Below are 24,754 nucleotides of genomic sequence, written 5' to 3'. Positions count from 1 at the left end.
CAGAGCATTACCTTGGCGCAATGAATATTCTTCTCCGGCGTCGGTTTCGCTGGTTGGCCGGGCTTCACGTATGATATTTACCGCTTAGGGTTGTCATAGTGGATCCATTTTTCATCCAAAGTCACTATGAACCCGACTGTGGCTGAGCTGCCTGAAACAGTGAAGTTCTGTAGCATCGCCTGTTGAAACATGTGTATGTTGCTTTCGTAACATAGCCTCAACATATTTTTTAGTGTTGCTGTTTTATGCTGGCAGTTTGTGAAATTCTAGTATAAAGGCAAAAAATACCAAGTAGCCTTATCAGAAGTAAGATTTAAATGAATTCTCTAAATTCCAGAAGGAGACAAGCAGCCTCTAAAATTGCAATGATCTATCACCATAATTTGAACAGATTTTATGTGAAAAATATATCGCATATTTGAATCCTTATATTGCATATTCACAGCTAAATTCTACATATAAGCGCGGAAGGATTTCTAAATATTACACTTCATTTTAAATATAATTTTTGGCTGATTATTATTTTTAATTCTTAAATAGTTTTGTTTTTTTATTTATTTATTTAAACAACTATATAACCATAAGGTATTTTTACAACTTTTTCGATTTTTTTTTTACTGTAAATTATAAATTATAAATGTGTTAAGAGGTCGCTTGCCATACAAAAAAGGCTTCGTCGAAGAAAAGTTGTGAAGCCGTAATTTTCCTGTACATCATAAAAACTAGTTTACATAATTTGCGACAAGTACAATATTAATAAAACTAATACTTGTCCCGCTGAAAAGAAATTCCCAAAAAATATGTATATTTTCTCGCCGCTACAGTGGCTTAATCCTTTTGGCCAAATTTTTTAGAGAAAATTTTGATGACTGAGATCAAATCTTCGGACTTGATTTCATCGCTCTTCCTTTTGCGAATATTTTTTAAGAAGAAAACTTTTCCATTGAAGTGTTTGGAGAATATTCGCGCCAGAATGGATGAATATTGGGAAATGATGAAAAATAGGTCGAATGTCTTATTAGTAACACAGGCCGACAGCATCCCAGACCTAGAAACCGGACTATATATTTCCGAAGGTTTATGATGTGCTGAATCCAAATCTGGCCTTAGAAATGCGCTATCAGTTCTGGTTTTCGAGATATCCTAACCTAAAAGTGCAAAAAACACCGTTTTTGCCCATATTTGAGGTTATGTAGCCTTGCAGATGTTTTCTTTCACCAAAATTAAAGGATGGCATCTTTAAACACAAGTCTTCTTCTTTCAAATGGCGTTTTGTTTGCTCAAATATCATTTTTTTTCGCAGAGATATCGCATTTTGAAATTTTCATGTTTCTAAATTCTCCTACACCTGAAAATCGATAGTGTAGGGGTGTGGTGAGTCAGCACACTTATGGTGTGAGACAAAATTTTAAGAAAAATAAGACTCAATTCAAGGAAATTAGTAATCGACTATATCATGTCTATGTTATCTTAATCGATTTTCAGGTGTAGGAAAATTTAGAAACATCATAAACCATCGGAAATACATATATAGTCTGGTTTCTGGGTCTGAATGTTGGTTAAATTTTGTCGGCCTGTGTAATCGATATTGTTTTTGGAAGCTACTTCAATTAAATTATAAAAGGGTGTTTCTGCTAAAGAATAATATACTCGTAACTTTTCTAAACCCATTGAGCATTTTGAAAACTAGTCAATAACTGCATTCACGAAATTAATATGCCACACCCTGTACATAATTATATTTGTAAGTTCTGGTGTGCTATCGACAAACTGTTGGCCACAAAAAACGGAAAATCTCCAACAGAAATAGAGAAAAATATTGTTAACTGCGAGAATGAAAAATGCAATGAAAGAAATATAAAAAATGTCCGAAAAGGTAAATTCAGTTCCGTTTCCACAGTTGGGGTGACTTCCCCTAAAGCTGATGTGCTGCGGAGGTGTAGACGGCGAAGTGACTGAGTACCTAAGTACGTGGCGCTTGCGTATATCTCTTCCGACATTTTTATTGCTTTTTGTTTTCGTATTTTTTGTCTTTTGAATTCTTTGCTTCTTCTTTGCTGAATTGTGAAAATGACAAGTTGTGTAGCACAAAAAAAAAACTTGCCTGCAATTGGAGACAATGCGGACTCTCGTCGTTGCAACTCTAAAAAAGGAGTCACATAAAGTGGCAATAGTCGCGTCAAGAAGAACTTCAAATGCGTTCGTATAATTTATTTTGATACTATTGTATGTGTAAATGTGAAAAATCGGGGAAAATGCAAATGTAGTACAAACCGACTAAAGGTGGAGGGTAAAGATGGATATACGATCTACGGAGAAATAGATGGAAGAGTAGTTTTCGACAATCAGTAACTAAATGAATGTCTGTGTAGTACTCGTACGGGCTATTTATATTTCTGGTCTTGGATACTTCTATACTTCTAATATTGGAAATAACCATCGGGAATTTATGGGATGTGTTTAGTATATGCGGATTACGAAGGATGGCTGTGTTGTGGTTAACCACTTTATGCTGCTCATGAAGTTCATCAGCTTTAGATTTCAAGGCCTGCTGTATTAGCAGGAGTAGCAAAGAAGTAAAAGCCAAGATGCTTAAATCTTAGCGCCGCGAGAGCAAGGCAGATAAGGAGAAGGTGCTGAGATGATTCCACCTCATTGTCCATACTGCTGAAGGTAAATACAAGCCTAACAGCATGCACACCTCGTGTATGGTGCTCTGTGAGAACACCCACGAAGTTCCAGAGCTGCGATTTTGTCAACCTCAGAAGATCGCTCGCACGCCCAAATGAGCTTTACGTCAAAGAATTCGCCTTCAATCGAAGCTAGACATTCCCTGACCAGTTTCGAATGCACCACAAAGGAGCCCAGGTCTCTAATTGCCGCTTGGTTATCGGAGTAAATATTTGCTTTCTTAGCAGGTAATCAAGTGAGTAGCCAATCACCTGCTTCTTTGATTGTAAGATTAGAACACACTGTAGCGGTGCGGTATCCTGAATTTGAGTCCGATGGGTAGCTCCTTGCAGAGCCCCTTTAAGCTCATCCCATGATGGGATGTAAGGGGAAAGAGTTCCGCTTGGACTAACCGAGGGTGTACATTGATCCGTCGACAAGGGGATGAGCCCAAAGTTCCTTGGGATAATTGAGTAAGCAAAAATAATACTTCAATGAATTTTCTCGTGGTCGCTGTTCGCTTATCGAAGCATTCCGGGAAGGTCGTCCAAAATCAGTTCCTGTACCAGAAGATACCGATGTTGCGCGCGAAGTGCATGGAAAAGATGGGCAAGACATTGAGGCATCCCTGGGCAATAAGACTCGGATGATGGGCTTCACTAAAAGTTTGCACTATCATCTTGTGGCAGGAAGGGTGTGTTCACTTGGGATACCACACAACTTCAAAATGCCCTGGAAAATCGATTGGACAAAGTGCATTAAAAATTGGAACAAGTGTTTAAGTGTGCTGATCATCATGGGGAATATTCTGAAAAATAGAAAACCTGTTTTCAAATACTTTTGCTTATTTTTTCCATGATTAAGCCCGAACTATAAATAACAACCCTTGTATGAAGTTTGACGAGGTAACGTTATGAAAAAGATATGTTTCTGCGGCTGCCAAAGTTGTCAATGACATCCAGCTGTCATTGGATACAATTTCTTTCTTATGAGGAAGGAGACATCGTGACCGTCAATGGTTGTCGCATACATTACGGAACTTTGTATAAATTTCGATTACTTATTTGAACAAAGTTCCTTCGTGAAATGTATGCAAATATGTACTCATATAAATCATAAATAGATATTTTTCAAAGCAGAAATACATTCCGAGGATTGCCATTGGCTGCACGAAGATTCCAACTTTCACACTTCCGAATGACAGTCACGCACCAACCCATTCCGCTACAGCCGCCTTTTTATATCTAATGTACAATGCAAAAAACGCAAAGCACAACGGACGAAGACACTCTGCAAACCTACTAATATGAGAAGCATAATACAGTTTGCAAATACAGATGGAATATTCCAGCTTCGAACGCACAACAGAGGTATATAACAACTTTAGAGTTTCTGGATCAACGAAGTCTGAACTAAAATTTCGAATAATTGAAAGTATAGAATATGACTTTGAAATAGTGTAATTTAAATGTTTTTGAAAAGAGGATCCAGAGTCAAATACCACATCAATTGAATTGCATAATCTGGAACCACGAATGCGGCAGAAAGTAGGTATGAAAAGTAAGTTTTAGAATGAGAGACATGGAAACACTTGCTTATATTCAAATTTAATTAATTTCTTTTACACAAAACAACGACATTGTATAAAGTAGATTGAAGATTTATAGTCTGATGTACTTACGATTACAGAGTATATATATTTTTTTTAAAGATGGGCTATGCGGCCAACTTCTTTGGCCCAGAGCCCGTTTTGCCACTCCCTTCTGCGGCCATCACGGCCACGGTTAGCAAATGGGTAACTACCACCCACAAGCGAGCTTGGCAGGCTGAGAGAGACTGCAGATGGACAAAACTGATGTTACCTGTCATGTCCGATTGACTGTCGCAAACCCTTCTGTCATTAAGCAGAGGGGAGTGCAGACGGCTGGTTGGACTGATGACGGGCCACTTTCTGTGGGCAAAGCACTTGGAAAGGTTGGGCATCTCAGTCAGTGTGCTCTGCCCAGCTTGTGAAGAGGAGGATGAGACGGCGGACCACTTCCTGTGTGTCTGCCCCGCCTTCGCTCGAATCAGTTTTGAGGTCTTTGGCACTGATGTGTTAAGAAGCGACCATCTTCGCTCCCTGGCACCACAAGATCTACTCAGATTTCTTCGGAGATCGGGTAGATTTAAAGAAAATTAAAAGGGAATCCAAGTGTAGTACAATGGACTCAATTAATGTCTGAGTGCTGCACTTGCTAGTTGTCCCGACAACGCATACGCTTGAAACACAGATGCATGCATTCCAAGAGCAAAGTGCAGTTTTGTTCCGCTGGTTTCCACGTAGACCCCAGAGCCGGAGCCATGCTCGGTCCTGGAGCCATCCGTTAAAATGCGAAAACAGTGTTTGCCGGGCTCATTTTCTGAGTCTTCCCACAACTGAGCCTCTGGTAGCACTACACTGTATCTCTTTTCAAGTACGACTCTTGATGGCATGGAGTCAAGGGGCATGGAGAGAATCGTTGGATCGACGTCCATGCCTTCTGTGTTCCAATGCTGGACAGGGGCCGTACCAGTTCCTCTTGTGTTTCAGTCTGCAGATGGCCTTCAAGGCCTCTCTTTGGATGAAAGCATCAAGTGGTGGTAAACCAATCAGAGCATCTAATGCCGGGCCTAAAGTAGTCGAAAAAGCTACGGTGCAACAGATAGCCACAGTGCGTTGTATTCTCGATAAGGTCCTCCTGACTCCCACTAGAGAGAGTCTACTCATCCAGACCACTGATGCATAGGTTATAATGGGTCTTATCATAGCCGTGTAGATCCATAGGACCTTGCTAGGAGAGAGACCCCACGTTTTCCCAAAGACACCTTTGCACTGCCAGAAAGCTGTCAGTGCTTTGGATGCCTTTGTTTCAACGTGTGATTTCCATAGGAGCTTACTATCGAGGATTACTCCAAGATATTTAATTTCCTTGGATAGCTGGATTGTGACTCCTTTTAGCTTTGGCAGAACGAGTCCATCAAGCTTCCTCCTTCTGGTAAAGAGGACAATACCAGTCTTGGCGGGATTTGCCGATAGCCCGTTCGCGCAGCGCCAAGTGTCAATCCGATCCAAAGTTTTCTGCACTTTCCTGCAAATGTTCATAAGCGAAGGCCCTGTTACCAAACAAGCAACATCGTCCGCATATGCTTGTGCGTAGATTCCCGAATCGTTTAAGGTGGTGAGTAGAGGATCGATTACCATGCACCAGAGCAATGGAGACAGCACACCGCTTTGGGGGCAGCGTCTATTAACCCCAGATGACACCAGCGGATCTTCCTCTGCTCGCACCGAAACGATTCTTTGGGCCAGCATCGAACGAATCCAATTTACTAGCAAGAGTTACGCATACTGTCAAAAGTGGCATTATCAAACGCCCCCTGTATGTCTAAAAAGATGCCCATAGCGTAGTCCCTCCTGCCGATGGCCAGCTCTACCCTAGCAACAAGGTTTTGCAGTGCCGACTTGCAGGATTTTCCACTCTGATAGGCATGCTGAAGTGGAGACAGAGGGTGAGCCTTCAGCGACTTCTGACGTACCAATGTACTCTGTAGCTATTTCTTATCACAGGTAGATTTTTTTACAGATAGATTTTTTTACAGATATTAATTATCAAAACAACTGACAACTTGAACCCCAGTAAATAAAGAATCCCAATCTGGAATGTCTACTGCCAAATTAATTATTTCCAAATGGGAACTGAAACAAAAGACAAATAAAATTTCTATTTACACGAGGTTGAAATTCACTTTTTTCCCTTTAATTACACTGTAGAACTTTTGCATGTTTTTAGGTATAAAATCTACGCAGCTGTTTTCCAAATTCTTCTTAACGGCTTTCCGTTCCTTTTTTGGCAGATTTTATATCGCGCTTGGTGCTCCAATTCAGTTCAAGCTTGAAAGCAATCAAAAGAGAACTGTTTTACTATTTTTATTCACAAAGTATAATACAACTTTATTCCGCCTGGCGCCTAATTACATTTCCGTTTTTGTCGGTAGTTAATCCATTTTCCTGATCCAAAAATTTAATTTCACTTAAATTGCAATTCACTTCCGCTTAGCGTAGGTCAGCGCTTTTCAAAGCCACCGCTACATTACCAGAAAAGACAGGCGCAGCCACATAATGGTAAATAATTCGATACTAATGAATATTAATATCAAAATCATAAATTTCTTATCAAAATGTTACGCACATAAATCATAATAAATCAAAGTTGGACGCGGGAAGGTAAAATGGAATGCACGCTAGGCGGAAGTGGTGGCAGCAGCAACACTTGCAACTACAGACATTTTATTTGATATTGAGAAAGTTGAAAAATGGTGTTGAGTAAATGAGTGATTTACGTTTGGATGGTTAAAATTTAATAAAATAATGAATAAAAAGTATAAAAAAACACATCAAAATTGATTAAAAATAGAAAAACACCACACGAACGCACCTCAAATCCAAGGCAACCGTCCGCAGAGGAGGGAAATGAAATGAATGCGATCACAGGAAAAGCCATGTTAGACCTAATGTTTATGGGTAGGGTCGACAAACCATTAACAAAATGCCTAGGGTATCAAGCCAACTGCTGCGTGATGATTTGCAGGTGAAAATCAGAGGCGAAATGTGCGAAAGCAGTCGGCAAAAGCACGCCAACAATCAATAAATTAATCAAAATCAACAGCAGCGCCGAAGTGCCAGTGCCAGTTTCGGTGCCAGTGGAGGCGGTAGTGGTGGGCGCTGCTGACGTTGGCAGTGACAAGCGAGCAACATTATAAACAGCTGAGAGGGCGCGCACATAGAGCTGCTTAAAGTCAAAAGGATGGCTGGCTGACTAGCCGACTGGTTGACTGGCTGGCTGGCTGGCTAGGTCATGGCTTCAGGGCGCTAGGGCGTGGGGCATCAACGTCAATGGCAGCAAATAGGCGAACAGGCGGATAAGGTGAAAGATGGCAAAAGGATATGTGGTGGCAACATGGCGGATAGGCTTGTGGTAAGCAAGTATAGTAAGCTATGTAGCAGGCAAAACAAGCAGGCTCGCATATTCAGCCTACTTTACTCGGTACTGCAGCAGGTGTGCCAGCGGCCTCAAATCAAGGCAAAAAAAAACTTCTAAGGAAATTTAAGAGGAAATTATATAAATGTAGCGGCGTCGGTGCGTCTCAAAGTGGCAGCGTAGCGCTTTGCTGTTGTTTTTTCTGTTCTGTGGCACTCTACTTTGCGCTTAAGGAAACAGAAAATTCGCACGCAAATGATATGCGCACGTCAATTGGCGCATTGGTTGAGTGGATGAGTGATTGAGTGAGGGAGTGGTGTGCTGAAGGCAGTGATGTGGAAGAAGTCAATATTGTTTATTTCAGACTTTGTTTGCAACTCGGTGCAGCCTCATCTCACACACCGCTCCCTATAGACAGTGTGAAGATGAAATGTTGCGCTGTGTGGTGGAAGTTTGTGGGAAGTCAGGCGTTTACCTTTATCACAATTATTTCCTCTGAAAATGTGACGCCAACAAAATTATTATCCTAGGCACCTTCTGCGGGTATTGTTGTCGCGATTACATGCATTTTTTTTGTTATTATTGCAGCTTGTGGCAGGTGGTGACACACTGCGCGGTAGGCTCCCAGTTTCACTTTTTTATGAATGACGACTTTAAGCAAATCGTTCGCGGCAACTTCTTGCCTTTTCTTACCAGGCATGCGATTTTAGCGAAGTAACTGTATAGCACTTAAGTTTTTGTTATTGCATACTCCGCTTTGTTGTTCACTCTTTCCGTTACCTTACTGTCGGAAACTGTCAATGTCACTGGCAAAATCTGTAGGCGCCAAATGTATCCACCGGTTTGGTTTATATTTTCTTTTGTATTTATTTCTTTTAACTTTACTCTGATTTTCTTTTACTTCGGCTCGTTTTTCAATTGAAATTGGAAGTGAAAGCGAATTGCGCGGAAAAATGTAGACATTTACGGTATAAAATGTGGCAATGAGGGAGTGTGCGAGCGGCTGTTGTTCGGTATCGCTCAGGAAACATTCCTATAACAAAGCCAATTGCCGCCGGTGATGTTATTGATTTTTAATGGCATCAATCGCATTATTGTATTCGCAGGCCATGGCGTATACGCATCATTGCGTTAGATTCGAACTTTGAAAATTATAAAGCAATTCAATTTAAATGGATTTTGACAGAGAAATTGTTATGAGTTTTTCGATAAATTTAGCAAAATTGAATAGAGTTCGGAAAAGTAATGGTAATATTCTTTTGAAGGTGTGCACACATACATAGAATTAGGTGTCTAAAATTTATAAAAGCTGAGGAATTCCATGATGTGCAAAGTGGCGGCCACAATAATAGCATGAGTGCAACAAATGGCAAAGTTTTGACTATTTATTTATTTTTTGTAATTTTAATAATTCACTAAAACATAGTTCACACTTCAACGAAAACCAAATAACTCAAAAGTATAAAATTTGATAAAATTCATAAAAATTTCAAATTTTTGGGCATTTTAAGAAAATTCTGTGTGTATAGTCTTATAACTCATTCAATTTTTGTAAAATATTAAAACTTAAAAGAATAAATCAATAACTGATTTTTTTTCCGTCGGCGATGTTACCTATGCAATTTCATCCAATGCTCGCTTTTCAAAATTCTTTTCAGGGAATGATGAAAATGCTGTTTTTCCCTAATTTAAAAATAAGTTTTTTTATTTGAAATAAAAGGTAATATAATTAAAAAATTTTAATAAAAATTAAAAATATTGTAATATACTGTATTTTTTTTTTTTGGTTTTTTTGAATTAGGTTGAAAATTTTACACTTTGAATTACATAGTTTTTGTCATAGTATAAACTAAACTTTCATCTGAAATAAAAAAAAAATAAATAAATAAATAGTCAAAACTTTGCAGGTTGTCGTGGTGTCATTATTGTGACCGCCACTCCATGTGTGTATGTATATGAAATATTATCGAAGCAACAAATTAAAATTTTCTAATAATTTTATATGCACATCCCTTTAAATAAAATTAAGTTGGATAAGAAGATTGGGTGTGATTTGATTAGTTATCTGCTTATTTTAAATTGTGATAGATCAGACTAGATTAATATTTATAAGTGGCAACATCACATATCACTAACTAACTCATGCAATAACTAAGAATGCAACCTTTCATTAACTTACACTTTTCATTATATTTTAGTTCGTTTGCTTTAATGCACTATGAAAATAAAGTTTGACTCTCTTTTCTAACCGTACTCTCGACCGAACCACGCGTTTTTGATGACAGGAGGTGCTCTTCATGGAGGATGGTTTCATGTCCACGCAAGTGGGGAAAGTTACTGATCGCCATTCACTTGGGAATGGCCAGGACGATTCTTCTGCATATGGTTCAAGCAGCTCACAACGGCCGGGATTAGCCCACGTATCCTCTGGGTAGCTTCCGAACACCCGTTCGGGAGTGAGCTAACGTGAGAAGGCGAAACATTCCAGGATAGCTGGTTGTGCGTTGGGTTTGGGACCTGCCACTTAAAAATCCCCCCCAATGAAAAGTTTGAAAAAGCCTCGGATGAGATCTCCCTATACTGATGACGACCCCTGCAAACGAAATAAGGAATATGATTTGAGGGCATGCACCTGGAATGTCCGGTCCCTTAATGGGGAAGGTGCCTCTGCCCGGCTGGTTGATGTCCTCGTGAGAGTAAAGCCTGACATCACTGCCATCCAAGAGATGCGATGGACGGGGCAAGGTAAGAAAACCATAGGACCTTGCGACGTCTACTACAGCTGCCATGTAAAGGAGCGCAAATTCGGTGTCGGATTTGTTGTGGGAGAGAGACTTCGTCGCCAAGTACTGTCGGTCACTCCGGTGGACGAGCGTCTCGCAATAAGCCGCATCAAAACGCGATTTTTTAACATCTCGCTAATTTGCGCCCACGCCCCGTCGCGACGGAAGAGAAGGACGATGCGCCCAAAAGATTCCCTGCTGCCCACCACGACGTAAAAATCGTGCTTAGCGCCTCAACGCCAGGGTGGGCAAGGAGGTAATTTTTGGTCCCACAGTCGGAAAATTCAGCCTGCACAACGAAACATCCGGTAACGGACAGAGGCTGATCGACTTCGCCGGGGCCCGAAACATGGTAGTCTGCAGCACCAGATTCCAGCATAAGAAAATATATCAAGCAACGTGGCTGTCTCCTGATCGGAAATCACGAAACCAGATCGATCATGTTGTGATAGATGGAAGACACGCTTCAAGTGTATTAGCTGTACGTAGGATCCGAGGGCCCAACATCGATAGCAATAGATCTATTGAGCTTTACACATACGGAATGAAGATAATAGATTTTCTAAACTTAATAAGAGTAACTGGCTATATAATATGAGTGGCTGCCTTAGTTCTGTGTATTTGTCAGGTTCGGAGCCCACTGCGCAGATGAAGATTCAGTTAAATAATACAACTAGTTTTCTCAAATATTGGTGGAATGTAGAAAACTTTCTGGCGTATTGCGGCTTTGAGAAACCTTCTCATTAAAGTCATCTGCCGTCCAGAAGCGCCATTAAATTAAAGGTTCCTACAACAGTAGGACAAGATCTAGACGAAAACCACAAATTGAGAGAGAAGCTTGGCCTAACCCCCAATAAAGGTTGGCACTTACACACTTTGATGGATATTTGGATGAGCTCCTCCTCCTAGTTGCACACCAAACTTGATGTTATTCCACCTTTGGCGAGATCTACATTCTACGCTGCCTCCGAACACAATTACTGAGGTGGAGATTTATTGAAAGGTGATTGGGCCAAAAAGACGACCCCATTTTTTCCAATCCCCGTTTGCTGTCCAATTGCTTATTATTGGCGTTTACATTCCAAGCCTCTCTAACAAATATTATAAAGTAGTTTTATCAAGTCTATAGTACTTTTTAGAATTATAAGAAAGCAAAATTATTGTAAACCTTGATTAAAGGTCTCTTTAGAGGATTGCGACACTTCAAGTGGGCTTGCTTTATCGCGAATATGGCTTCTTAAAGCTTTTTGTGACTGTACCTGCCTCCAAGTCAGTATATGTACATATATATGAAATTATAATAAATATTTTTTTTTAACGAGGTTAATTTTATTTAATCATACAAATATTAAAGAAAAAAATTAAATTTTTGTTCGAAATTTTCTCCATTTGCTTTTACACAAGCCTTCAAACAATAAGACCTTTTAATTATTGCAGCACGCACGGTTTCCATGGATATTGAAAGAATGTTTGAGATTCTCCAAATTTCTGTGGGGTCTTCCACAGGTTATATTTTCCAACTCTGACCACAAACTGTAGTCCAATGTATTCAGATCGGATACAGATCTGGACTTCCAGACGGCCAATCTTCTGCGGCTATGAACCCAGAAATATACTTGCTGGATGGTTTTTGCCTTATGGGCTGAAGTAGAAGCCTGCTGGAAAATCCAACGCTCTCTTGAAGAGAGTGCTGCTCAACTGCTTCACCACGCTAAGACATCCTGCTTGCCTTCTAAGAGATCTCGCGGAAATGAAGGCAAGTAACGCTTTTACAAGACACTCCCTACCATTCCATTACGGAGGCTAGATGGTAGCCAGGTTGAACCTTTGGAACAACAGTTTTTGCGTCTTTACAAATTTTAGCATAGATTTTGTCACTTTGCTTATTTAAAATTGCTTCAACAGTGAAATGTTTCTTATCTGTGAAAGGAATATTTTCATGGCCGTTGAACGCATGCCACCGAAGAAGCTGCTTGCATCTGTCGAGTCTAATTTTCTTTAAGCGCATACCATATCTGTAGCATTGTGTGCCTGGAAGGCAAGCTGCGAGAGCTTGTATTTTCTAGATCTAAACGATAGCGATGATAGTACTGAAAACTACGTTTTGGAATATTCTGAACTAGCAACCTTAAATACTAGGAAATTCAGGCCTCTTTTATAAATTTATAAAAATCTAGTGACTGCTAAGTACTCCCAATAGTAACTACTGAAAAGACACACTTTCCATAAGAAGTTCTTTCATCACGAAAATGCACTCGGAGATTTGTATTCCTTGCTTGGTGGTTGGCATCACTGGCTGGCATTCATTAGAATGCGCTCATTTGGGTTTCAACAAAATAGTTTCGCTGCGCCCTCACTTCATTTCTTACCTTTGATACTTAGTAGTGCTCATACTTCCAATTATGCGAGCTAAGTACTCGTGTTTTCATTTTATGGCATACACTTAACCCAGTTCGCTCTTACCCTGAAAATGTGTTACTATGTAAAAATTCAACGACAATATTTGCATAACCATTTTGCTGGCTGGTAAAAGCAAAGGCAGAAACAGAATGATTTTTATACTTTTTATCGATTTAAGTTGACTTAAGTTACATGAATATCATTACCAATAACGAGGAAGGTGCTGCATGACAATGTAGCAGCAATACACTCGCTCGTAGGTAAGTTCAGGTATGCAGAGATACAAAGTCTGTGCCTGGCGGTGGCAACCAGAACCTGGCACAAGCGGCAAGCACACCAACGCAAGCATTTTAGAAAGGAGCTTCGAAAGAGCTATTCTACTAATAAAATATGTGCTCCTATAAAATATGCAAAACTTGTATCGGAACTTGAGTTGACGTAAAATAGGTGCCGCCATGCCAGTCAGCAGCAAAAGCAGTTATTCTTCTTTCTACAAAGTACGTGCAACAATTCCTGGCAGCTAGAATTAACCTTTTTCTTTCGAAAGAAAAAACACAAACAAATAAAAGTGTAAATGAGTAGGAGGAAGGGAAGAGAAGAGATTGAGTGAAGGATAGGATTTGATTTGAAGGCGCATAGATTGGCGAAGCAAAAAAAAAAAACAAAAACAAAGCGCAAGGAAGTGAAGGAGTCAAAAATTTAATAATTCGAAAAACGTTTGCCCAGCTGAGATGAGCAAAAATTTTACAAGCATGCAACGTACACACATCTTTCGTAGGTGTGCATATTTTAGAAAAGCTAACGGTTTATGCTTTTCAATGTAGTCGTGTGTCTTGCGCTGGCTGCTTGTCGGAGCAGTTGCTTCGATTACTAAAACTGACAACCCAGAATCGACGTGCTTTTCGTGATTTTCATGCAAATATTGAAAAATACCCTCGCAGCTATTTGCAAAAGAAATAAGAAATTGAAAAAGGTACACACCCACGCGCACACGTGCACACACATACATATACAAGCACTCCAAGTGGTAATAAAAAAACCAAATTTCGTACTAAAAAGGGAGAAATATATAACCCAGCATAAAAGGAATAAAAAGTATTGCTAGAAATTAGCTACACCAGCTATTCAATAAGGTAAAGACGCTGGCGTATTGGGTGCACATGCACCGCACCATATGGAGTCACCGCCGGCAGTGTGCTTGCCGCAAAGGGCAGCAACCTTGTGCCAGTATCATTTCATGTGCGAGTATCTTCGCGTGTCTATCCTCTTCATTGTGAAAGCGCAAGCATGCGGCCGCTCATGTGAAAAACTGGCTACACATATCATCGAAGAGGAAAGGAGGGCACGCGTAAAATGGAGTGGCGCAAAGGTGGGGCGTGCACCTGGTCGTGCGGAAAGCAAATTTTTTAACTCAACCAAGCAACTTTGCATACATTTAATGTAGCCCAAGGCAGCGCAGGAAAATCGAAAGCCGAAAACATTTGCAAGGATGTTGAAGAAATGAGGGTTATTTGAGTTGGCTGGCTGGCAGAAGCCCAGCGCAGCAGCGCAAATCGAAAGGGAGGAGCGCAACGAAAACGGCGAAGAGGAACAGCGGCACTTGGGCGATGACAACGCAGATAAAACTCGCTGAGATCGTGTGCTTAGTACTACATTCGCATAGCGGTAGCATAGGCATACACGCACACACACGTAGGTGTACACATACCCATGAGAAGGTGCAAATATCGCATGTGTTTGAATTTCAAGTCCCGCGTGGCTCGTCGTTGACATGGTTGAGTTGAACGCTGGTTGTCTTTAATTTTATTTTTGAAATTTGTTGTTGTTTTTTTCGTACTTTAACCCTATCCCGTGCTTCTAAGTAGCGCCATATGCATTTAAGTATTTGCACTTTTGTGTGGTGTATATACACGTAAGCCTGTGTGTGTGTTCAAATATGAAATTTGCTTGTGGATATTTTCTTGCAAACTCACCAGCAACCTGCAACGTCGCATTTCGACTTCTCGCCACACCCAGCTCATTTTTCGCCTCACACCAATAGACGCCAGCATCAGTTTCGCGGCGCGAGTTTACAACCTGAAAGTAAAAGGAGAAAGAAAAATGAATTACGTTTATTTTTATCAGTTTGAGAGAAGTATAAAAGGACAAAAAACGAAAAAGTTGAAGTTTTGGATACAGGTAAAGTGCATGCAGCAAAGAGCTATCTTTTTGTTAGCTAAATATTCGCTTACTCAGTTTTTATTAACGAAATGCAAATTAAATTCCTATAAAGAAATACCATCTAAGAGAAGAATAAATATGGAAAACGAGTATACGTTTTCCTTATTTTTGCCGGGTTTGCTTCCCAAATACTGCTTGAAAAACTCATAGAATATAGATTAGAAAGCTATCAACAAGTTCGTGCATCATGAAGGGGAATAAAATTTTACGTGTTCCAACTTTTAGTACAACAAGCGTTTATTAGTACTTTAGTACTAAATATGTAGGAACTTTAATTTTAACAAAAACTGTATATTTTGCAATAAACTGTGATAACTTGAATAAATGCAATTCTTAGTACAGCCTCATTTTAAAGTAGTACTAAATTTTAGGTGTTATCATCACTGCTTATTAGGTTAGGTTAGGTTAGCCTAGTTGGCAATAAGCCACGCATAGACCTTTTGGTCCCTAGCGATACCAGATGGAGATCGACCTTTCTGAATACCTAAAGTAGACATCATGTAGGATGTCAGCGCTATTGGCGAATCTAAGTAGGGCTGGGAGCTCCGCTTTTGAGACGCCTTCCAGATCCTCAAACAGTGGGGCTTCCATGCATCTTAGTCGCGTTTTTGATAATGCCGGACAAACGCACAGAAGGTGTTCTACGGTTTCCTCAACATCCTCTCTGCATTTCCTGCATTTGTCCGTGTTAGCAATCCCTATCTTGTGCGCATGTGCAGCCAAAAGATTATGACCTGTTAGCATACCTATGATAGTTCTGCATTCCTTTCGCGAGAGCGTAAGTACGAATTGAGTCAGTTTTTGTCGTTAGTTCTACACATGACTTTTGCTGTTTTGCATGTGGTCAGGTTAATCCACCTAGCTTCCACTTGCCTTTTCATGTGGTCGTCCATTTCATTGTATATTGTGTTTAGCGGTTTTGGTATGTCGTTCTCTTGCTCAAAAGGTAGTCTAACAGCACTTTTGGCTATCTGATCTACTATTTCGTTCCCCATTATGCCTTTGTGACCAGCCACCCAGTAGATATGCAGCCTATTGTTTCCGGATAGCCTTTCTATGGCCTCCCTGCTCCGTCGAACATTTTTGGACTTAATACAATATGAGCTTATTGCTCTTATTGCTGCTTGACTATCCACGTATATATTAATTGTTGAGTTTTTTCTTGTTCTAGTGTAGGCTAGCTCCGCGGCTTTCCCCACAGCAAAAACTTCCGCTTGGAAAATACTGCTGTGGTCTGGCAGCTTGATAGGCTGCCTTGTTCCTAGTTTTGAGCAGTAAATACCCGCTCCCACTCCGTCTAGAGTTTTAGAGCCGTCTGTATAGATGTGAAAAGTTCTATGGCCAAGCTTCATGCCTTTGTGCCATCCCTCCTCTTCAATTGTAGTGCGAAACCTTCTCTTCCAATTAAAGTACGGAGTCATGTAGTCCATGCCACCTGAGCTCCACTTTCCTATTGAGCTGTGACCGAAGGTTCTGCAGGTGAATACTCCGCAGCCATTAGCCTCCTCGCGGATTTCGCTGCCAGGTTTTCCGCCATGAAGTCAATAGGTGGCATGTTGAGTATCATTTCCAGCGCCGCCGTTGGAGTGGTTTTCATCGCTCCTGTTATGCACAGAGCAGCGAGTCGTTGAATCCTTTCCAGTGGCATTAAGTATGTCAGTTTTCTCGTCGCAGTCCATCATACTAAGGTTCCATACCGCCATATCGGTCTAACTACTGCTGTGTAGCACCAATGCATCAGAGAGGGTGATAGACCCCAAGTAACGCCCAGCATTCTTTTACATGCGTACAACGCATTACTGGCCTTTTTCACCCTCTCCTCAACGTTGTCCATGTCCGTTTTTTCCGCGTTTATACCTAGCCCTGCGTGAGATGCCCATTGGTGTAGCGTTTTGAGAGTGTTGTTCATCACATTACTGATGGTGTCGAGGCACTTTCCCGTAACTCCTATAGCTATGTCATCGGCATATGCCACTAGTTTTGGTGCCCCTCCGTCAAGTTTCTTAAGTATTTCATTTGCTACAAGTAACCATAATAGCGGCGATAGTACCCCACCTTGCGGAGTACCTCTGCATGCATTATTACTGCTTATTACGTGAATATTTCCAAAACCATTAGAGAGCAAAATATAAAAAAAACGATACATTTTAATTAAAATTCCAAATTTCAATAAAACTATTGTATTAATTTAAGTACAAGGCTTAAGTTTTAGTACGAGATGTTTTTGTAGTATACATAAATAGCAAACACTTTAAGGTTTATTAAATATTTCGGTTTCTACGCTAAAAACAAATTTTAGTACAATTCATAGTACCATTCATTTAGTACCAAACCGATCTTTCAGTAAGAACTATACATGTAAAGCTGTAGTTGCTGGAAGAAAAAGCCGCCCTGGTGGTCAGAAGACCTGACTACTTTCAGCAATGACAGCAGAAGACAGTTTAATAGAGCGAAAGCGACACGAGAGAATAAAGACTGAGACTGCTATTACAGTAAGCTAAAAACTTACAAAAAATAAGTTAGGAAAGCGAAAAGGTCTGGTTGGAGAACGTTCTGTGGAGAAATCGAAGGAACCACAGAGGCTTCGAGACTGCGAAAAATCCTTTCGAAAAAACACTATTCCTACGGATACCTCCGGATAAGAATTGGACTATTTCTAGTGACGGAACTCTGAAGTTGCTAGTGGACACACACTTTCCCAGCAACGAATCATTTAACGTATTAATCAACAATAGTACAGAAAGACCTAACTCTGACATTGAAGAAATAATCAGGATAACCTGGGCAGTGAACACGTTCAAACCCTTTAAATCACCAGGTCCAGATTGATTATTCCCGGCCCAAATACAACATTCACTCAACTACATCATGGAGTGGTTGACCGCCATATTTAAGGCTGCTCTGAAACTTACAAGTGTCCCATCAGTATGGAAAGAGGTAAAAGTTGTCTTTGTTCCTAAAGCGGGAGAAAGTTCACACACAACACCCAAGGATTTCAGGCCAATTAGCATATCCTCCTTTTTGCTAAAAACATTAGAAAGAATTTTAGAAGAGCATATTAAGGCTAACATCAGCTTTAATAAGCTTAGTATCTCACAACATGCGTACTGTAAAGGGAAATCTACTGAAACAGCACTTAACTCACTTGTTACAGAAATCGAGAAGTCAATTTATAATAAAGAATTCACATTGCGGACGATGTTGCAATGGTAGTAAGAGGGAGATTTCCCAATACACTTAGATAAGTCATGCAAGATTTACTAAACATGGTTGAAAACTGGTCAAAAGCAAATGGGCTAAGCGTCAACCCCAATAAATACCAGAATGAAGAAAAAGTTTATTCTAATAGCGGTAGTGTATTTCTACATGAAAAGGCATAAAAAAGATCTGCCATTCGGAGTCGGTTTGAGACTCTATGTCCCTCCATTTGTGGAACAGCATCAAGACGCACGCCATAAATAGGAGGAGGAGCTCGGCCAAATACCCAGAAAATAAAGTCTAATAAACCTGTCTTATAAACGTTTTCTTTTCTTCATTCTTTAGCAGTCATATTCCTCAAAGTGATGTTGGGCATAGGTATAGAGATAGATGCCTAGTGATGCATGATTAATTATATGGCGAATAAATTGACAAAGACGAACAGCCCTAAGACAGTCCCTCTCCACAAAGGAAGGCGCTGCCATTGAAAGTTCGCATATCCCGTGACTAAGCGCTCCGGGTATATGTTTCTCTTTTCCCTTTTGTTTAAGTTTTCATGCCAAATATTGCCAATCGACTAGGAATACTCGATCAGTGGAAATATTAATAAAAAATTTAAATGCAATTGAAATACTACTTAAGACACTCTTAAATGAAAGGAAAGCCAAAGAAAATAACTCAAACAAAAGCAAGAAATTTAGGCCACCTCTTTCTGGACCTATATGAAGAGCACAAAGGAGGCTGTTGCATTTGTTACTCAGCCTATGAATTACTGCACAGCGCAAATGGCCCTAAGAAGGTTGGATTAAAAGCTTCCTTCAATAAAAGGAAGTTAAGACAGTCACCGAAAAATCTTAAGGAAAGCATAGATTTCATGTTGAAATAAGACTCGTAGACTGCAGAAAATTGGAAAGCGGTAAGTAAAACATTTCACTCACGGCATAAGTATTGTGTATGTTATTTTTAGTGGATCATAAATTTAAAGGTTATTTGGCCTGACGAGATGAAAGTAAACCGGATACAGGCGGATAAATGTGTAAGGCTTTGGGCGAAAGAACGCAATCCCACAAGCCCATCGCAAGTTCAAAAAACACTCCAGCAAGGCGACGGGTCATTGTTGTTATGGGATGTATAACAACTTATGGGATCTGATCTATAGTTAGAATCGATGAAACTATGCGTAAAAAGGATTATTTATGTATCTTGATTAGGAACATTCTGGAAGTAGTACAAGATACTGGAACATATGTACATATCTTCAAAAACTTACGTTTCCAATCCAAAACACTCTGCTAAAATCGTGAAAAGATTGCTTGAATATTTAATAATTTTAGCTGATGAATTTTCCTGCGTAAATGCTGGCTCTAAATCCTATTGAGAATTGGGGGGCTGACTTGAAATATCAGCCTACCTCGGAACGATATTAACCTGCTCTTTGAATGGGTGGAAGAGAAGTGAAGGAATATTTTAAACTAATACATTTTGAAATAGTACGAATTCCTCTGTATATGACAAATATTATTTCAGCAGGAATACACACCGAGGTTTGCCATAGCTTGCCGAGAGGTGACAGCTACTAGAAACAACTTTTTCTATCATTTGGGGTGCATATACGGAAATTTGAACTGATGCACTTCCGCATGGTGGTCACCAGAGAACTGCACCGGCTCAGTGTAAAACATTCATACGCTTCGCTTGAACAAAAAAACAGCATCTTTTTAAGCCCAAAATACTAAATAAATATTTAAAATCGGACCTCTTCTAGCCTTCTCAAATTGTGCATGCTAGGATGCTAAATGAAAAGTTGCCTTAAAAGTACCCTGTGTTCTTCTTACGGTGACATTATAATAAAGGATTTACTCCACGAGTTTAAGTTCGTTTCCTAATGGAACAACCCATACACCCCAACTCTAACTAGTCAGTATGTGTATGCTTACTTATCATTACTCAATCACATTACGAGTATAAACGAAAAATTCAAACGCAATCCCACAAGATATGATTACAAATCAACATCGAATGTTGTACCATTTTTCAATTTCTGAAACATTAAACAATTTGCATTATTTATACACGGAAAATCAGGAAAATATGTAAATTGGTACGCCCACACTTTCACTTGTGCTTTCACTTTTCCATAAGCTTACTTCCAATTTTCCTTGCTCCTCCTACATACCCTTCCTGTGATTTGGATGGCTGTGTTGGTGGCGCATGGTTGCTCCATGAGTGATGTGAATTTTTAACAGATTACGCACACAACTACACCCATAAGGCATTCGGTTGTTTTTGTATTTTGATAAATTGGAAAGGATTTCAGATTGACGCTAACAATTTTTTGTTGTTTTTTTTTATCACCTCATATACAGGAATACATAGGTAAATAGATATTCACAAGGATGTTAGAAATTTTGAGTAGGTAAGTAATTGCAGTAATAAATCATAACCAGGTTATGATGAGATGCAATTTAGCAAACTTAGGCGTCATACGAATTGATGAGGGATGTCAGACGTGATAAGTGAGGGAACGAACTGGGTGTAATGTGTAAGCAAGTGTGTGGGTTGATGATGCATAAGTAGGGCGAGAGCTAGAAATTGGTTCGATTTGTGTCGCGTGTATGCCTTTACAAGCCCCTTTTTAGGTTAAATGTATCGAGTAAATTGATGAGTGTTCACTTGAAATAAATTGGGTAATTTCAAGAATAGATTTTACTATAAAAATGAAAAATTTAACAAAAAATGTTTTAGCAATACATGCAGCCAACAGCAAATAGGGTCAACATTTACTAAATGTAGGCAGAAAGGAAATCAAAGCAATTCATTTAGCGTGAAGAAGTTAGATATTTAAAGAAAAGGGGTCACAAAGAATATTAATTCTACATAAAGGAAAATATATAGTTTTCTTAATTAGTAGCTACGAAATGAGATTTCATGAATTTTCTATTCGAAGTCCTTGAGGAAGTGGAAGGAACAATGGAACCATGTTTCAGTGGGTACAGAATTTGGCGCATATCTGGGTGTACAGCTGTCCACAAAAAAATAGGAGTGCCGATATGAAAAATATAAGTGAGTGCACAATTTTTTTTATCGCTAACGCAAGTGACGCCGATTCATAACGGTACACCTAACGGATCACTAGTATTGAAATGTGAATCGAAATTTATTATTGCTTTCCCTATTTTAAAACTGTAATACATTTTGTTGTAGAAGGTTGTTATTGCGCTACACAAAATAATAGGAGTGCGAACTTTGCTTCTTAAAATATCGATAAACTAGCAAACATATTTACAAAAATCGAAAAGTAAGAAGGTTACTAATAATTTCGAAGAATTATTGTTAATATTTGGGTTGATTTATTTTATCTCAGTGGGTATAGGAAAGCATTGTACGGAAGAGAAGCGAGCTGTAATCAAAGGTCTCAAGAACAGCGGACAAACGTACAAGGAAATTCAAAATATACTTGGATGTTCTGCACAAATGATAGCAAACGTCTTGTATTATAAAACAAAAGCTGAAAAACGCGGGCGAAAACAAAAACTTTCCTCTAAGGACGATCGCAACATCATACGCACCTGGAAAGGTAACCCATTTGTTTCCGCAAGGAAAATACGCGACGATCTTCATTTACCAGTTAGTGCTGAAACTGTACGAGACATTTGGTAATCATAATTTATACGCAGGAAGTCTCCGGACCCTTCTAAAAAAGAAGCCCGTATAGAGTTTGCACAGGAGCATAAATCTTGGCCTGCTAGTAAATGGCGAAATATTTTGTGGTCAGATGAAAGTAAAATCGAGTTGTTTGACAGTTCAGGCTCCAGAAAGTATGTTCGACGCCCACCCAATATGGAATATAATCCTCGATTCACAACAAAAACCGTGAAGCATGGTGGCGCTAAGGTCTTGGTATGGGGTAGCTTTTCGTATGGCGCCGTAGGTCCAATATATTTAATCGAAGGAATTATGGATCAAAAGGTTTATGTGAGGATATTTGAAGAAGTTATGCTACCATATGCCACATATGGCATATTCTACCACTAAAATAGATATTTCAACAGGATAATGATCCTAAGCACACGAGTAAGTCAGCGAAAGAATGGTTCAGAGTCAATGGGATTGAGCTTATGCGCTGGCCTGCTCAGTCTGCCGACCTCAACCCAATAGAAAATCTATGGACCGATATTAAAAAATGTGTTGATCAACAAAAACCCACCAATTCGAAAGATTTATGGAAGGGGGTAAAAGAGGCTTGGAAAGGAATCCCAATTAAGCGTTGTCAGGATCTCATCGACTCAATGCCACGAAGGTGCGAAGCAGTGTTAAGAAATCGAGGATATACCACGAAGTATTAATGTCTTTAAATAGTTTTGATGAGCTTTAAGACCATTTAGTGTTAAAAGTTTAGAGAAACTAAGTATTATATTTTTATGTGGAAGCAATTTTTTATATATCTTTACCTGAATTAAATTTTAAGTTTATGTATAGGTTTAATTCAAATGTTTTAACTACGAATATATGTATATAGCTCATGTGATTAATGTTACGCTAAAAGTTTTGAAATAAAACCATTTTATTCTAAAAAAATGAACTTTGAACATTTTTCATGTCGGCATTCCTATTATTTGTCTATCTACTCGTTTTCAGTGAATTCGACTGTCTGTTGTAGAGGTGAATCATTTTTATAGTTTCTTCACTTTTTTTTTATTTCCGAACAACATTTTTTATGACGTTTTATTTCATGTTTATAATAACCTAACTTAACTTTTGCCTTTTGATTAAACAATTTCGTTATTTTGACACTTTCTAATCAGTTCTCTCTCACAGATGTATCGCCTAAAATTATGACACCGAAAAAAAACTAAAATACTACGAAAACTATGCTCCTGGGTATGCTTGAGTGCAGCTTCCGACCTAAGAAATGTATATTGGTTTGTTGGTTAAAAACTTTAATAATAAATGTTGGATTTTCTCCACTAAAAAAAAATCGTAAAATATAGTCGAGTTAAGTCTAAAAACATTTAGGGAGGCCTAAGGCTTGCGTTAAATCTTAAACTCTGGTAAAGCGACACATTTTTTTGAGCATTCTTTTCTGGCTGATAGTAAAGTAGTGGTATAGTTATTAAGCCCTGGATGGGCCTCTTGGCTGTTCAAAGAGAATATGTGGATCCACCAAAACCTTTCTGAAAATTTGTAGCCACCTTCAAACTCGGACTGAAATCCATTTCAGTTTTACATATGAAATCAACTACATTCAATCAGCAAAGGTTAACGTTATTCTTCACAACACTAAGTACGCTCTGAAAACCACCTTAGCGTAAGGCAAGATTAAATCGTACATGTAGACGCTTCACGTCTCGGTTTGATCATATTACTGCAGCTGTGAGTGGTTAAATTGAGTAATTTCTTAGACCCGATTTACACGAGGAGACATCTGGAAGGGAGACACTGGAAGTTCTCTTTTGATGTTTCATTCGCGTACACACGGGCAAAAATGTTTCGGCGACATTTTGACATTTAATACTTTAGCATCGTCTGGTTCGGATGTATTCTAGCACGCGCTTACATGTAAAGCAGAGAGCGTTCGACAACAGTTTCTTAAATATATGAATGAAAAATGCAAACTGGTTAAACAATAAATAATTTGTTGTTTTTTTTTATTGAAATATATTTATAAATTCTTATACCTGAATAAAAAACAATAAATTAAAAATACTTCTTATGTAAATAATTAACTTAAAATTAACTTGAGTATCTAGAAATGCAGGGAAAAATTAGAAATCAACATAAACATGTCGCATAACTATTTTAAATTATACCTAATTTACTAGCAAAAATAATCGTGCATTTCCCAAGCAGCGTTCGGATGTTTGTCATCGTTGTTATCTTCCGTTTGATTGAAAACCAACACATAACTTAGAACTTTCTTCCACAAAAGAAGAAAACGAATGAAGCAACGTCAAAAATTGCTTTAAGATAAGAAATACGAATAAGAAGAGCAAAGCGTGTCGCCGAGTACGGGAGACAAAATCCCTTCTCTCTTCCCCGACCGTCCTTCGCCCTTGAACAAAATGTTTCCCTTCCAGATGTCTCCTCGTGTAAATCGGGTCTTACTATGACATTTGCATTTCTATTGCAACAAGATGCAGAATTATTTGTGAGTGCATATGCGTTAGTTTTACTAAATATTTTAAATTTACCTCGGTGATGCTTTACTTATACGTAGTAAATATTATTCAGTTGCTTAGATTGCAGGGTGGGATATCGCTTCAAGGTCTTTAATCTATGAATAAGGCCAGAATCTTCTAAGAAGATATGACTTCAATTGCAGGGAGCTTCTGCGTTTTTGAAATATGTGCTGGAATATTGCCTACCTAAACAGAAGATCTCCAAACAAAACACAATCCACCTCATTTAAGCCCGTGATCATAGAGCGGAACTGTATGGTAGATGAACTTACTAGTGCCAGGTAGAATAAAGTTGATTACTCTA

General features: G+C 39.1%; 1 protein-coding gene across 1 annotated transcript in view; it reads right to left on the bottom strand.

Annotated features, from left to right (window-relative positions):
- LOC128864751 (uncharacterized) overlaps nucleotides 1-24,754 on the bottom strand; it is a 190,425-nt gene that overhangs the window by 72,330 nt on the left and 93,341 nt on the right. Inside the window, exon 4 of the mRNA XM_054104507.1 lies at nucleotides 14,827-14,929. Within this exon, the coding sequence (XP_053960482.1) occupies nucleotides 14,827-14,929 (103 nt within the window). The remainder of the gene's footprint in view (nucleotides 1-14,826; nucleotides 14,930-24,754) is intronic.

This window comes from Anastrepha ludens, chromosome 5 (assembly GCF_028408465.1).
Source record: "Anastrepha ludens isolate Willacy chromosome 5, idAnaLude1.1, whole genome shotgun sequence".
Taxonomy (NCBI): Eukaryota; Metazoa; Arthropoda; class Insecta; order Diptera; family Tephritidae; genus Anastrepha; species Anastrepha ludens.
Note: the sequence above shows the minus strand (reverse complement) of the source record. Positions and strands in the feature narration are given on the sequence as shown.